The sequence below is a fragment of the Talpa europaea genome, assembly GCF_964194135.1.
Source record: "Talpa europaea genome assembly, chromosome: 5".
NCBI lineage: Eukaryota > Metazoa > Chordata > Mammalia > Eulipotyphla > Talpidae > Talpa > Talpa europaea.
Window position 1 is genome coordinate 143,229,235 of NC_140071.1, and position 15,811 is coordinate 143,245,045.

Below are 15,811 nucleotides of genomic sequence, written 5' to 3' on the forward strand. Positions count from 1 at the left end.
CTGTTCAAGAAAGCATTAACTACTCAATCTGATAAAGCATAAGCACGAGCCATGACATGTAACAGACACAGGGCACACTCCACTTTAAACCAGCGGCTCCTGATCTCCCACGTGGGTGCCTCCCCAGAAAGCAGGAGACCCCAAACCCCGCCTTGCCCGGTCTTGCTGCAGAGGACTCCGGGGGAAGCCCCTTCCCTGCCTGTCCACGTCCTCCCTGTTTCTCCGTCAACAAGCACCATTTTACATGACAAATCAGTAGAGTCTGGAGAAGATTCACCTTCTGACCAATAAGAACTAACCTTGAACCAGAATAAAAATAAAAACCAGAATTTGAGTCATAAAGGTAAATTCAAAATAACTAGAAACACAAACAAAAGGAGCTGTGCATCCCTGGCAGTCGAGACCCCGGCAAAAGCGGGGCTCCCGAGCAGACCCAGAGAGCCAGGCCTCTGTCCTGCATCCCTCTGTCCCCCTCGGGAACTGCTCTGGGGGCCTCTGGCCACGGGCCGTCAGGACTTCCTGCCTGGGGGCTGTGCCACGAAAGAGCCCCCACTGTGTATGTGCCTGGCCCACGCGGGTGGGCAGACTCGTGACCATTGGCCACTGACCACCCTGCTCAGCGCCAGCGCCGGGCCCCAGAGCAGAGCGTGTAACCAGTGACACCCCAACATGCGAGAGGTGTGCGCCCAAGTCACCCTGGAGGGCAAAGAGCTGTGTTTGTGCGGTGGGGTTCAGAACCAGAGTCTGAGCGTGTGGGGAGGCCGCGAGCAGCAGAGGTCGTGCTCGAGTGGGCGGTTCCCCACACGGGCTGCAGACTGGGGGTCTTTGCTGACCACTTAAGAGCTGAGAGAGAGGGAGCACTCAGGCCCCCTCCGCCCCGACTTACCTTGCTGTGTGTGAAGGGGGGTGCCGTGTACAAGGTGGGGTGGATGAGAGGACGGGGCAGGTGTGGAACCGCGTGCAAAGGCACATGTCCGTGGATGTGGGGGTACAGGTGCAGAGCAGGGTGTGTGGGCTTCTCTGGGCTCACAAACTGATGGCCAGGAGGAAGCGCCCCAGCGGTCATCGCTGAAGCGGACAGTCCAGAAGCTTCCTGTTTACAGACGTGACATTCACAGGTGCTGGGAGCTTGTTCAGCCTAAACAGAAAGGAAAAAGGTGCCTGCTCAGTGGCTGGAACACAGGAGGCGACAAATTCAATTAGAGGCACCACATTCTACCAAGAAGTCACTCCAAATGGAAAGGTAACGGGCTGGTCCTGGCACCCTTAATGAGGGATCCCAGCGGCAGGGGTCGAGAGGCCTGAGGAGAGTCCCCAGGTGGGCATCTGCTGGGGACAACCTCAGGATCACAGCCTGGCCTGTCTGGGCAGGGGTAAAGGGGCTGGTACAATGGCGGAGCAGAGGGGTGGCCACGGACAGCAAGACCTGGGCACTCTGCCCCGCTGGGCTCAGGCTTAATAAAGGGCTACTGGACAGTCTCCAAAATGCACCGAGGTGGGGCTTCCGGCTAAGGTGCAGCGAGGCGGCCGGTGGCTCCGCTCCCTCAAAACAAGCGTAAAATGGAACACAACTGTCAAAGGCAACACTTCTGAGGCTCTGAAAACCAACCAAAGGAAAAAACAAATGAGACGTGTTTATTCAGGCAAATCTGCTGGGACTTCCGGTAAAAACAGAGGGCGCCTGGCCCTTCTTGCTTGGGGCTCTACCCTGTGCCTCCACACCTTAGAACACTAAACTGAACAAAACACACTTAAAAGACCAGATAGCCGAGAGAAAATGGCACACTACTGAGCTTCTTTAATGCAAAAAGGGGCAGTAGAGGAGGAACAGGACGGCAACCCACTGACGTGCAGGAGGAACAGCGCCGGCGTCACGTCAGGCGGAGAGGAGCACGGATCCCAAGCAGGCGCGGTGGACGACACGCAAGGCCCAACACAGGGGTGTGAGGACACGTTTTGGAATCACAGACACCACGAGGCTGCAGGCATCAGGCCGGAAACACCGGAGGCAGGTGGTGGCCCATGAGCCGGCTGGGGCAGCCATGCTGGCGCCGCCTCAGCGCCCACGACAGACACCGACAGCAGAGAGACAATTCACGCCATCAGCCACTCGGCCCAGAAGACGGCGGTGACGGGCGGGGGCACATGCTCAGCCTCGAGGCCGACATACGTGGATCGGAACCCACGGGCTGGGAGAGCAGAGACAGTGCGGTCGGAGCCCCCAGCATGGCGGCCAGGGCATGGGAGGCCTGGGGGCGCCGCCTGCCAACCCGGCTCTCGCTGGTAGGCCCCCTCGCTTAACAAGGCAGAACGTGACCTGGGAGAAACTTCTGCTACGAAGTGGAACAACCTCAGGAATTTAGGAGCTCTGAAGTCAGCAGTTTAAGCTTTTGATTCAACAATTTACTAAAAGGAGAACAAATCAAACCCAAAGGATACAGAAAGTAATAAACATCCAAAGAAAAATCAACGAAGTAGGGAAAAAACCCAGAAAATGAATAGCCAAAATTTGGTTATTTATAAAAATTGATAAAACTTTAAGCCAGGCTCATGGTGGGGATGATTCAAAGAGCCATACAAGAATTTTAAGGGACTATAATAACCCACGCTGTCAGGTTACACATTCCTAGAAAGACAGAGATTGTTAAAATTAAGAAGATACAAGAAATCTGATTAGATCTGTAATAATTGGAATTCGTAATTACAGGTTCTGCCATAAAAAAAGAACAGGCCTACGGGACTTCACTGGTGAATTCTATCAAGTATTTAAGACTCCTCAGCCGCACACACACCCCTTCCTAAGACGCAGCAGGATACCTTCCAGCTCCCCCCGAGCCGGTCACCCGGCGCCAGTGTCCCCAGAGCAGTACATAGGCCAGCGTGGGCACCATCCCTTCCGGCAGACGCAGACCCAGCCGCGGGCAAGCCAGCCAGTCAGCAATGCGCAAGCAGCATTGCCCACACAAGCATACAGACCTGCGGCTGCAGGCGGGAGCGGGCCCACAGGTACAGGAAGGGGCCCGGGAACCCCAATGCGTGTCCGTGGCTCCCTGCAGGAGCCAGACAGAGCGCTCTCAAGTCCACACAGGGCACCTGTGAAAATCTGCATCACCCTTGCTGGGCCAGACGGGATGGCCCCAAGACTGCCGCGTGTCCCGCGCCACCAGAAGCCCCCGGGCCCAACCACGCAGGGGCTTGAAGAGGCCCAAGCTGGGGAAGGTAGAAGCGGAGCCGCCGCTCGCAGACAGCAGGGGCCTGCGTGCAGGGCCGCCCGAGTCCTCCGCCACAGCACAAGCCCAAGGCTGCTGCACGTGGCCGAGGGAACAGCCCCGTGGGACGACAGCCTGGCAGGTGAGGGGATGTCCTAGCGCCCGGGCTAGACAGCCCGCGACAACTCTACGGAGGGAAACTGAAGATGACGAAATAAACGGGGAGGCCCCGCGTGCACACAGAGACTCAGTTTTGTTGAGACTGTTGCCCTAAACCGGGCTGGAGCGCACCACTCACAGGGTTGGGCGCTGAGACTCAGGCTTGGGGTGCAGCCACGAAGCCCAGCAGGCGGGAGAGGTCCACACCAGCTGCCCCAGCGCTCCAGAAGGCCCAGGCAGCACAGGTGCATGTGGCAGGGGACAAGGCCTGGGCAGGGCAAGGCCTCCCACACGCCAACTGTTTCTGCTGAAAGGCCGAGGCCACTCAACAGGGAAAGGGCCATCTTGACACAAAGGGACTGGACAGGTACCGCCGGGCAGGGAGCACTGACCCTCGCCTCACACCACGAGCAGAAACACAGCCGGTGGCCACAGACCCGCCCAGGGACAGCTCTGCACAGGGCAAAGCGTCCTTGAGTGAGACACAAGCACAGTCCAGAAAAGCCAGCAACAGGGGGGCCAGCGGCAGTCCACTGAGGCTGAGAACCCGTGCTGTTCAAAACCGCTTGGGGCCACAGACCAAGCGATGACTGCAGGCCACAGGCCGCACACCCAACAAAGGGCTCGCGGAGCACGTGAAGGTGACAGAAGGGGATGAGGGCCCACACGTGGGACCGGCGGTCAACTCTGCCCGCGCGAGGTCAAAGGAAGCCACAGGGGCCACTGTCTTATCAGAAGGCAAAGCCCAGAACGGGGACAGCACCTCTAGGGGGGGCTCCTCGCTCCCAAGCAACAGCCCTGCTGGGGGCATGCCAGGCCACACCCACATGTCCAAGCAGCAGACACCGGACTGGACCATCCACTGCGGGAGAGAAGGGGGAGACATGCACGCATCCCCCAGCAGGACCGGGGAGCAGGACCCCCGGGGCCACATGCATGCCGTCCGGCAGAGCACGGCAGGCGGGAGCATGGAGCAGAAGAGGGTGTGTCAGGACACAGCCTTCTCCATAAGAAAAAGACAAATAAATACTCGTGTCTGCAGAGATGGACCCGGGCAGGACACAGGCATGAAGTGGAAGTGGCCCCTGCGGACGAGGATGGCGGAGAGGCGGGGTCAGCTGGGGATACCTGGGCATCCCCAAGCTGCATCGCGCCCATGGCTGGTGGGCCACGCCCTCGCCCGCACTGTCCCCTTCCATCTGGAGACGCGGGCACCTGTGTAAGACTCCGAGTACCTAAGGAAACGGCCGTCTGGGGGCGCCTCAGCACCAGGCCTGCTGAGGGATGCCCGCAGGGGAGGGATCCCTGGAAACCAGCCCCCTCTAACTCCACGTCCTGTCACTTCAGCTAGTGAAAACCCTCGGCCCTCGGCCCTCGTCTCTGTAGGGACAAGCGCTGTCAGACCGTGGGAAAAACAGGTCGTGGGCAGCATCTGTCCCCGGGCCTGGCCTGCTCCTCTCCCGTCCCGGCCTTCAGAGATTACTTGAGTCAATTTTGTTTCAGTAACGTTCATGTTTAGAGAAAACACACACAGAAGAAACCCCTGGCGGAACAGAGCCTGTGAGGAAGACAGAATCCCACCTGCTGGGCCGGGTATGACGGAGGCGGGCTGTCCCCTTTGCTGTCCTCTTTCCCGGGGCTCCCGTCCCCCAGTGGGACGCCAGCTTCCTGCAGGGCACCCACCGGCTCACCCCCGCTCTCGCCGTCTGCGTCTTCGTCGTCAGCGTCCGAAGAGCTGCTGCTGGTACTGCTCACCTGAGGGGACTGAAGACGGCCCGTCATGTGCACGCCCCAGAGCAGGCTCGGGCAGGCAGCCCCGCGCCACGCCGCTCCCACCTCGTCCTTCAGGGCCAGGTTCTCGCCGGCCCCGTTCAAGCTGCTGTGTGCCCCGTTCATGCCGGCCGCCACGCCTGCATCGTCGTAGCTGCTGAGCGGGTAAATGTCGGCAAACTTCGCTGACAGCGGAGCAACGTCTTCGTCGTCACTACAGCTGAGAAGAGTAGAGGGTCAGCGGGCAGGGTGGTGAGGGCTTGACCACCGGCCCCCGTCACGCTGAGCCCCCAGGCGGCACCACCGAGGCAGCCGTCCCACGGTGGCCAAGGACGGACAGAGCCCTCTGGGAACAGCTGCTGCGAACCAGCCCGCCACTAGCCAGGACAGGCATTGCAGACGCACTGCGGCCTGGAGGCTGGCTCGCATGACCCCTGCATGGCAAAGCACCGATGCGAGGGCAAGGGCCCGTGCGCCTCGCAGACCCTCCGCTCCAAGGCGGTGTCTGGGACAGGCACTCGAGGGCACCCACCACAGCAGGGCAGACAGTGGAGGCCTCCCCGGCGCATGGTTTCCCGGAGCACGGAGCTCCCGGTTCGGAGGCAGCGGCTCAAAGCTGGCCATAGGAGAAGAGGCCCCGTGCCTCGGGAGGTGGAGGCCTGGCAAGGCAACCTCCCAAGAGCTGCTGTCCGGGGCCACAGGCGGGAGACACCAGGTGTCTTTCCCGTTGCAGGAACAGGGTCTGCCCGGTCCAGGAAGCACAGGACACCCACCGGCGAGGGTGGGGCCAGCCCCAGGCGTCGGGCACCCAGAACTGCCAGTGCAGCCGCGGCATCCCCAGGCCAGCCTGAGCGCCACGTGCCCGAGAGTGCAGAGGGTGAGCGTGCCGAAGGGAAGCCTCGCCACTGGGGCCGTCCGGAGAGAGGGGAGAGACCCCGGGCCAGGCCATGTGGTCTCAGGGCCACGTCAGCCCCAGCTCGCGTGCCTGTGTGGCCTGCCGCCAGGACCCGCCACCAGGCCACACCCACTCCCGAGACCTGCCCGCAGAGCCACGACTTACAAGGCCGGCGCAGAGCCCCCACCCGGGAGGAGCAGCCGGGGGTGCGGCTGGGCTGCGAGCGGGGAGCTAGAGCCTGAGCCTGAGCTTGCCGGCGACGTGCTGGGCGGCCGCATCTCCGAGAGGCGGTCGGGAGGGGCGTCCACGTGCAGGGGCAGCTGGTGGGCGTGGACGTCGCCGGCGACGGGGGGTTCCACGATGCCGCAGGTGAGGATGTGTGAGAGGCTGCAGTCGTCGCAGGCACATCTGCTGGGGATGGGGATGGTCAGCGAGATGGCCCCAGGGTGGTCGTGCGCTTCCCGGGCCAGGGCTCACCTTCTCCGGTAGCTGCAGTTGGGGCAGTCGGGCAGGCTCAGCCGGGAGGACAGCACGTGCCGCATGGCGTCCGTGAAGTTGTTCTCCGCGGCCACCGCCTTCTTGCTGGTCAGCTGGAAGAAACAGCATAGGTCACCCCCAGCCGGGCCGCCAGCACAGCGCTTCCGTTGCCACCTCCTGTGACGGGCTGGGGCAGGGGCAGCGGGCAGGGATGGCATGTGCACAGAATCAAGGGGAGCCAGTTTCCAAACAAACCCCGCGCCCTGAGAACTCAGCCCAGGCCCAGGTGGGCTGCAAGCTGGTCTTAAGGAGGCCTGGCTGGTCCACACTGGGACTCACTCTGCGCCGCACCCCCAGAATGGAAACTGGGGGCTGGGGGCTCACGGGGTGCTGGGGGCGGACGTGGGAGCTACAGGAGCCGGGGTCCTCCTTGAGGAACGTAGCCGCGGCAGAGAACAGCTGTCTGGAATGAGCACTCGGTCCTGGGGGTGCGCACGTGCTGTGGCCGGATGGAGCAGGAGCCCCCCTCTCCTCGGGCCCCGCACCTGCTCCTCGAGGAGCCGCCGCTGTCTGAGCAGCTCCCAGTCTCCCGTCAGCAGGCGCTGCTTCGTCTTCTCTGTCATCTGCAGGGGGAGCAGCCTCAGTGCCCGCCGGGGAGCGAGGGGGAGGGAAGTTAGGAGACCCCCCCCGGGGCGCGCGGGCAGGGTCTGCAGGCACAGAGAGGGAGAGCAGGAGGCCGCCCTCCCCGTGGGGACGCGCTGCAGGGGGGTGTGGGGGCGCGCTACGGGGGGTGTGGGTGTGGCTAAGCACCAGGGTGCCCCCGGGCCCACACGTGCTCTCAGGGCCCGGAAGCTGAGGGAAGGGAATCAAGACCAGGCTGAAGCGCGCCATATTTGGGGGGTGAAATGAGCACTGCCGGGGTGTGCACAAACGCATCCTTATAATGACAAAAGGAGCAGCTGCTGAAGCGGTGAAACGGGACCTTCCTAATCACTGGAGGAAAGTGGGGGGCACAGCAGCAGACACGCCCAAGGACGGGAAGAGCAATTCCATGAAACAGAACACACGTTTGAAAAAAATTTCAGCAATTTAAACTACTGAAGACGAAGTCACGGTTAAAATCACAGTCGGTTTAGATACAAATGACCGTGAGAGGTCAATGAATCAATTTTAAAGATGGGCCCACGCGCAGAAAGAGACGTAGGGGCCGGAGGGCATCTGTGAGCAAGCCTGCCAGCCAGATGCGGAGCGCACAGGAGGGGGAGAAGCTCATGGGTACGCAGGGGCCTGGGGAGACAGAGAGGCAGTCGGCTAGTGGAACGGGGCGCTGGTGTGCAGACATCTTCCCAGCTGAGCTGGGGTGAAGGGACTGGGGGGCCAGCCAGGCGAAAGGGCAGACACACATGGGGGCAGATGCGTGGGGGGGGGGCTCTCTTTAAACCACAGGAGAGAAGCCACAGTCCACACATCCCGCTGGGCCCATGCTGCGCTTTCTGGAGCTGAGTCAACATTAAGTTCTGGGGGTGCCACCGCCATCCAGACTCCTCGGCAGCTCCGACAGCCCAGTGGGGAGGAGACTGCCGCCCTGCCTGACCGGGACGCCTGAGGAAGCACCGGAGGCATGTCCAGGCCCAGACAGCCCCCGCGCCCCACGGCCCACACCTGCTCGTCCACGTAGGCGTCGATCCGCTGCTGGCACCGCAGCCACTCCTCGGCCACCCTGCGCAGCTCCTCCTCTGAGTGTTGGAAGCGCCGCAGCAGCGCACTGTAGGCATCCTCGCTGCGGGCGTCCCGCGCAGAGCTCCCCAGCCTACAGAGAGGGGCCGCTCAGCCAGGGCCAGCCGGGGGTGTCTGCCGGCCCCCAGGCGCACTGGGCAGTACCTGCCTCAAGGCCAGTGCCCCCGGGACACCAGGCTGTTTGGGGGCGCACGGAGGATGAAGCCGGGACCGGGCTTCTCGGTGCATGGGACACATATGGACACCCCAAGGAAGCGGGTGTCCCCTCCCTGGCTGCACCCAGCGCCTGCTCAGAAAGCTGGCGCGAGGCAGGTAACGACGAAACAGATGGGGACAAAGACGGCACGCAGGTGGACAACGGCAAAGGCACCTGCACTTCCGACAAGCAGGGCGGGACCGGGAGGCACCTGTAGAGGAGGGCCAGGGAGGGCGGGGCCTGTCACCTCTAGTATCTGAGCAGACCGTCGGCCGCACCAGGACGACTGCTCCAGGGATGCCAGAGTCCAGCGCGCGTGACTGCTGAGAGCACAGGCTGAGGCGTGGGGCCTCGAGCGCTGCCGGCGTAAGAAGCCGAAGCTGCGCACCAGGAGGCGACAGGCACGTGGCGCCCCAAGCCTGAGAACACAGCCGTCCACGGGACCTCGGAGCAGCTCCCCAAGTCTGGGTTTTCCCACCTGCTCCTACTGTGTGCAGCCAAGCGGGCTCGCCAGGCAGACCCCACACTTCCCCAAGTGGCCTCCCCAGGGCAAGACGGGCTCTCCCCTGGTTTAGGTCATTGGACAGACCCCACAGGGGTGCTGGGCCCCCAGGGCACCATCTGTAGGCATAGAGCTGGCCGATGTGAGGAAGTGGGACCGAGACCCCAAGAGGACAGAGCTGAGCTCCAGCATGGCAGGGAGTGTCCGCAGAGTCCAGCAGCAGAGTGAGGGACTGAGCAAACGTGGTAACAGACACGGGGAGCACACAGGCCTCGATGGCGCCATGTGTTGTAAGTGGTGTGTGTATGTGACCCACTAACGACAAAGAAAATGACATAACACCTGTTCCAGTAATTACAAGCCCAACTGAAATTTCCCTAGAACTAAAGTTACACACACACACACACACACACACACAGAGGCACAGAGTAAGGCCCAGCTAGAGACAACAGCTAAAGTGCCACAACCACAGACCAGCAGGGGCCTCCTGGCGGGTCAGGGCATGGGGTTGCTGACATGCAGCCACGGGAGTTGGTCCGGGTCCAGCATGCTGAGTGACAGCAGGCACCAGGGAAGCCCAGGTGGTGCCTAGAACCCCCCACCAGGAGGGCAAAGGCCCCCTGAGGTGGCACTGTACTAGAGCCTGACCCTGGAGAGCAGCCCCTCCCCACCCAGACATGCAAAGGCCAGGGCCAGGCAGGCCTGGGGCTGGCCCAGGGGACCCTGCCGCCGCCCCCGTCCCACACTTGTCCAGGGAAGGACCCGCACACCGGGCATGGGGCAGCGCGGGCTCAGGCCAGGCCTGCGCTCAGGACAAGTACCTGATCTGCGACACCAGCGCCGGCAGGTTGCTCTGGAGAAGAGGCTCCGAGAAGACCAGGTTCTCAAACAGGTGCTTGTTGTGCAGCTCCCACGTCACCTGGAACTTCTTGAGGTGCTCGTTCTCCTGGGCACACGGAGAGAAGACCCAGGGCCTCAATATCCCAGCGCAACCGGAACAGCCTGGCCACACACCCGCAGCGGCCCCACCCGAGCCCACCACACGTGAGGGACACGTGGGGACAGGACCGGGGAGCTGGTGCTCGCTGCTGGCCTCTCCCCGCCCACCCCCCACCGGCTTCACCACAGAGCGGAGCCTCAGCTGCACGTTCCTGCGAGGAGTTTCTCTGCTGGTGAAGCCCCCCCCCCCCCCCCCGGCTCCCATGGGCCCTCACACAAGCTCTGGGAGTGTCCTGGCTGCACAAGGCGTGACCTCTGCGGAGAAGTCACCGATCCAGGCGGCTCAACCGGCCTAGAGAGGTGAGCCCATGTCTACACTGCAGATGCCCCGCCTGGTCCCTGGAAACCCCAGGTGCAGGCTGAGTGCACACAGTGGAGGCTCAGCTCATGATCACACGTGTGCGTGGGGCAACAAGTGCATGGCCATGCCCCGTGCAATCCAGCCCTCCGAGGAGGCAGAGCCAGCAGCTCTGCCCCTGCCCGCCAGGGTCCAGCCACCTGTGCCATGCGCAAGTATGCGCCCCTGCATGAAGGCTCACCAAGCCCTGCCTGCCAGGGTCCAGCCGCCTGTGCCATGCGCAAGTATGCGCCCCCGCGTGGAGGCTCACCAAGCCTGTGCCACCATAGCCGCAACACTGGTCCTCCCAGCCACGGTGGGTGGGCGTTGGCCTGTCACCCAGGAACAAGAGGGCAATGACGCAGGGTGAGCGCCAGGTGGGACAGGAGAATAGACCAAGAGTCCAGGCCAGGCGCTGCGCTGGGCACCAGCAGGGGGCGGGACAGAGGAGCAGGGCGGCCGGTTTGTATTCATCACCACAGCAGAGGGCACGCCGGACCTGGCAGCCACTGGCCAGGCCCGGCCAGTTCAGGAGGATCCAGGCCTAGCCTGACCTCCTCATCTTTGGGCAATTTGGTGGGCACTGCCCACCAGCCAGGACAGCCCAGACACAGAGGCAGCACCCTTGCAGGACTAGAGCTGCAGCTCTGCCCTCCGGGAGCATGCACATGGAGGTAACTGGGTGAAGGCTAACTGACGAAGAGTGCAGGTGTTTAGCACTGAACGTGTGCGGAAGCCCTGTGGGCCTGCAGCTGCTGGCCCACGTGGGCCGCAGACAGCAGAAGTCAGGCAGGCTGGCATGTGGGGACGGGTCTGCAGGACACCTGAGGCCACAGTTGCTGCCAGGGGAGGCTCGTGCCTCCCCCTGTCCCAGCCAGAAGCAGCAAGAGCCTTTCTACCAAAACCCGTCTCACTTCCCACATTCCACTGCAAAAAGGTTTTGGGGGTTTGGAAGAGGAAATGTTTAGGATCGAGTCCTACAAAAGACCTTAGGAACTAGCAGGGTGGTAGGGGTTCTGTTCTGACGGGTGGAAATTCAGAGTTCACGATTACATCCTGGGGAGGCACTTCCTGGTAACCAGAGATGTGTGTCTAGACCCAGTTTTAATATTTAATACAGACAGAAAGAGCGGGGCCGCATGACCCTGCTTGCTCCACGGAGCAGGATGGAGCACCCCATACAAGTGTGTTTCTTTGGAAATGAGCAAATGTGCCCCCAGCCCACAGGTGCGAGCTCAGGGGCCAGGCGTGGGCCGGCCGCGGGGTGGGCGTGGGGGTGGGGGTGGGCCTGGGGCCAGGGCCGGCCACGGGGAGGGTACAGGAAGGGGCTGGCTGTCCTAAGGGCAGCCTGACCAGCGGAACCCGGATGTGGACGCAGGAAGAGTGCATGCTGCCCTGCGTCCTGGCCCGGAGGCTTCCTCACACCAAAGAGCCTTTCTGCGGCACCGGGCAAAGAGGTGCAGGCACGCAGAGCAGCCTGCTGCCCATACCACGTTGGCCCTTGGAGAGAAGACCTGCGTGGCCAGGCCGCTGTCCAGATGGCCAGCATGGTGGTGGCTGGGCACACACCCCAGCAGCAGTGCTGCAGCAGCTCAGATGGGCTGACCCACACAGGCCCATGTGGGGGGCTCACTAGGGAGCTCACAGGAGGACACCCAGGGACCCAGGCGCTCCGAGAGGCTGTCAGCTGCGACGTCCCTCCCTTTCCCACACACACACACCTGTGTGCGACGGGATTCTCTCCCGGGGGTGATCGACCACCAGCACCCACACAGACAGGTGGAGACAGAGGCCCGGGAAGCCGGCCTCCACCACCAAACCAGCGCCACAGAGACCTGCAAACTCGTGGGGCCTCGCTCTTCCCCGAGTGTGCTTTGCTTTGGAAGAGTTTTTATTTCAAAGTATCTAGCGGGGTTGACTTTTAAATGACCGAACGCCATTCTAAAATGTCTTAGCCTTGGTCCGACCCAGCAGCCAGGCCCTCCTCTTCTGCCCCCACACAGGTTGCAGTTTTTCAAGAAGGTTTGTGGTGACCCTTGACGCGTCCCTGGAGCCACCCCCGGTAACAGGGCTGCTGTGTCCGTGTCACATGTGAGCGGGCGTGCTGCTGCCTCCAGGCACAGTAGTGCACACATGGAGTAGCGCAGCTGGCTCCGGCCGCACGGCAGTGGGCAGATCCGACCTGGGCGCCTGTGCTGACGAAAGCCCTTTGGTGTCTGCAGGTTTTAAGTTGAAGGGCTCCAAGTCCAACAGTCCTGAGAGCCGCTGCTGAGACAATGAGCTGAGCTGGCTGCCTGCTGAGGCTCGGGTCTGCACGCTGCACGCAGGGGAGGCTTCTGAGCTGCACGGGAATCTGGGCGGTGCTGTCAGAATAGGAAATCCTGTCCGTTCTCACCGGTGTGCCAGTGGCGCTGTGGTCAGGTAAGACAGTGCCCAGCCCTCCAGGGGACATCTGCAGGTTGCTTTACATTTTGCTGACCTTGGTCCACTGCAGAGAACTCCTGGACTTGGGAGGTCTATATGACACACAAGCCCACGTGGTACTCTGCCCACGAAAGTGCTGGGAGGGGGTACACCCCTGTCACAATGCAGCCCCCTGGGGCGCAAGCCCCTCACGCTCATGGGAGACCATGACTGCCTGCGAACCCAGCACTGCCTGCTTGCCTGGGCCGAGCTGCCTTTCTCCCCGGGCCCAACCTGGCTCCCTGGGTTCCTCACTGAGGGGCCTGGCCTTGGGCCACTGCAGCCACGAGTGTCAGAGACGGCACTGCTCCAGTTCATGGGGTCTAGGAGCCCAGCTGTCCCCCTCCGAAGCCACTGCTCAGGCTGCACCCTCAGCCGTCCACTAGAAAGCAAGTCACTGTCTCCAGTGCAGAGAGAGGGAGCTTGACCTCTGGCCAAAGTGCTCCACTTTGTGTGTTGTGTGTTTTCGCTCAAAGCACAAGAGGCATCTTCTCGCGAAACAGCTCCGGTGGCATGTGGCAGGCACCCCAAGGTGCGGGAGCTCTGAGGTCGTGCAGTCCGCAGGGGAGAGCCGTGGCATGGCGGCTGTGGGGCCAGCGCCCATGGCCAACGCCACTTGCAGAATATGTCTGCAGGCTCCCCGGGCCCCCAGGCCTCTCAGCTTTAGAAACACAGGGGCGCCAGTGATCAGGAGTACGGAGAGACCCACTGGAACCAGCCCCGCGAAGCAGCCCTTCCGAGGGCTGGGGAGGCGGCCGACAGCGCCCCTCGGCCCCTTGCCTCCTGCCTGTACTCCTGTGCTGGCCTCCTTCTGCCCACTGGTGCTAATGGCCCAGGGGAGCCACAGCGCAGGCGCACTCTCCTCCCGTCCCTCTGGACTGGCGCCCATGGCCGCCCCACTCCCCCACAGCCCTCTAGGCCAGAGCAGCAGAGGCAGTGGAGGAACCAGGGGCTGCCACCGTGGGCACCGAGAGGAGGGGCAGGGCCAATGGCGACCACCGGGCGTGGGAGCTCAGCGGGCATGGGCGGCGCGGCGCTTACCAGGGTGCCCAGGAAGGTACTGATGGTGCGCGCCGCTTGGCACAGGGCGCCGTACTCCTCCAGGAGCAGGGAGATGAACTGGTGGGCCTGCGGGGGGCCCTGCAGGCCCGTGGGCGCCTTCACCCTGGACGCTGCCGACAGCTGATGCAGGAGCCGTACCTTCATCTCCAGCACGTACTCTCGGGCCTGCTGCTCCAGCCGCTGGTACAGCTGGTAGGGGTCCTGCTCGCAGAGCCTGCAAGGACAGGGTGAGTTATTAGGCCGCCTCCTGCTAGGGGTCCTGTGACAGAGCTCCAGGAGGACTGTGGTCAGGCACGGCCAGGGAGAGGCACCACCCCCACCAAGGAATAAGTCGAAGCTTCCCGAAGACACCGGAGGCTTCTTGGGGACTCCTGCAGGCAAGTCTCTGCCAGGCGAGCACCACTGTCAGGTCACAGCCAGGGCAGGCCCCCCCCTCAGCCTCAGCAGCCCCCCCACTGGCCAACCTGGCCTTGGAGGGCGGGACGGTGACCGCCAGCGCCACCTCGGGGTGCACAGAGGCCCTCTGGGTTGCACTCCTTTCGCGATCAAAAGAAATTCAGGGATGTAAAACTTTCTTAAATGATCCCACCCAAACCACAAGCATACAAAGTTAAACCCGGGAGCTGATAGGCAGGAAACACACATCCACGCCCCTCAGCAGGCCGCAGGCCCTCCAGGTGCGGACACGCCCAGGCCCGGGGCTCAGGAGCCTCCAGGCGGCAACCCCGGCGGGAAGTGACCAGGACGTCCAGATGCCAGCTCTCAGACAGGCTGCACGCCTCACTGCAGCTCCTGACCTAGGACGGCCCCGTCCCCTCTGGGCTCCACATGAGGTTGAGCGAGAACCCAAGGTGTCCCTGCACCCGCCACACCCCACCAAGACCGAGACAAGACCTAGCAGCGTGACCGGGGCCAGGATGCTGGGGGGTCCCACTAGGGCCGTGTGCTAACCCCTCAGATGGATGCGCTCACCTGCGCGCAGAGGCTGTGACCCCAGTCGGCAATGCAGGGTCCTCTGGACCCTCACACTCGCCCAGAGGGGGCCAGCCCAGGCCCCCGCAACAGTGCCCCTTGCTGGCAGGACCCCGGCACCTCCCTGCTTCTCAGTGTGTGGGACCCAACACACTTCATTTCTCTGTCCACTTCCGCAGCTTACAGACGCAGTGAATGACCGTGTGGCACTTCTGCATGTAGATTTCTAAAAAGTGACGTGACACAGAGGCAGGTGTGGCTGCCCTCCACCACACGGACATGCCAAGACCCGTGGGGCCAGCGACAAGACCGGGGCTGCGTGCCATCTGCGTGTGGGCAGCACGTGCCCACGGACAAAGGGACTCTGGCAGTGGCAGGGACCTAATGGCAAAGGGGGGCAAAGAGCAAGAGCGATGGATCTGGGTGGGTGGCCTCTGAGAAGGTGGCTCTGAAGACTAAGGTGGATGATGGAAGGGAGAGAAAAATCCCTCCCGAGAAGGGGAAGAACATTCTGGATAGAGAGGAGAGCACTGCACGGCCCCGGGCAGCAAGGAGGCGGCTGCACAGGAGAACAGGGAGAGGAGGGAGGCGGAGCGCGGGCACCGGGCTGGGCAGCAGAGGGCAGAAAGGACCGGCAGGCCGCGAGGGGGCGTGGGGTCTTCCTGAGCCTGACAGCGCCTCTCGCGCAGAGTGGGAGCAGCCGCCTCCAGGCTCGCCGTCCCCATGGCCAGTCTCCACAGCGGCCCCACACGTGCTGCCAGAGCCCTGCCGGCAGCCTCTGGCTGTGGGCACGCCACCCCCGGGCACAGCAGGCGCTGTGTTCCTTCTGAACACGCCCTGGGGGCCTCACTTGTCAGGTGGGCACGCGGCCAGATGTCTCACACCGCGCCCGTAGGTCCAGGTGGAGCCCTGAACACCCCCGCGCCGACCACGGCTCCTGTCTGCAGGACACGCTCGCTGCACGGAAACAGGGTTTACAAACGCCCCAAAGGCGTGGCCTTCGCCATGTGAGAAAGAGAAAATAAGAACCAAT

General features: G+C 62.9%; 1 protein-coding gene across 1 annotated transcript in view; it reads right to left on the bottom strand.

Annotated features, from left to right (window-relative positions):
* FAM193A (family with sequence similarity 193 member A) overlaps nt 1-15,811 on the bottom strand; it is a gene marked incomplete at both ends in the record, with an annotated part of 59,273 nt that overhangs the window by 21,429 nt on the left and 22,033 nt on the right. The window contains 9 exons of the mRNA XM_084234261.1: nt 887-1,138; nt 4,950-5,132; nt 5,205-5,358; nt 6,199-6,441; nt 6,511-6,623; nt 7,056-7,133; nt 8,173-8,320; nt 9,767-9,891; nt 13,786-14,020. Of these exons, the coding sequence (XP_084090387.1) occupies nt 887-1,138; nt 4,950-5,132; nt 5,205-5,358; nt 6,199-6,441; nt 6,511-6,623; nt 7,056-7,133; nt 8,173-8,320; nt 9,767-9,891; nt 13,786-14,020 (1,531 nt within the window). The remainder of the gene's footprint in view (nt 1-886; nt 1,139-4,949; nt 5,133-5,204; nt 5,359-6,198; nt 6,442-6,510; nt 6,624-7,055; nt 7,134-8,172; nt 8,321-9,766; nt 9,892-13,785; nt 14,021-15,811) is intronic.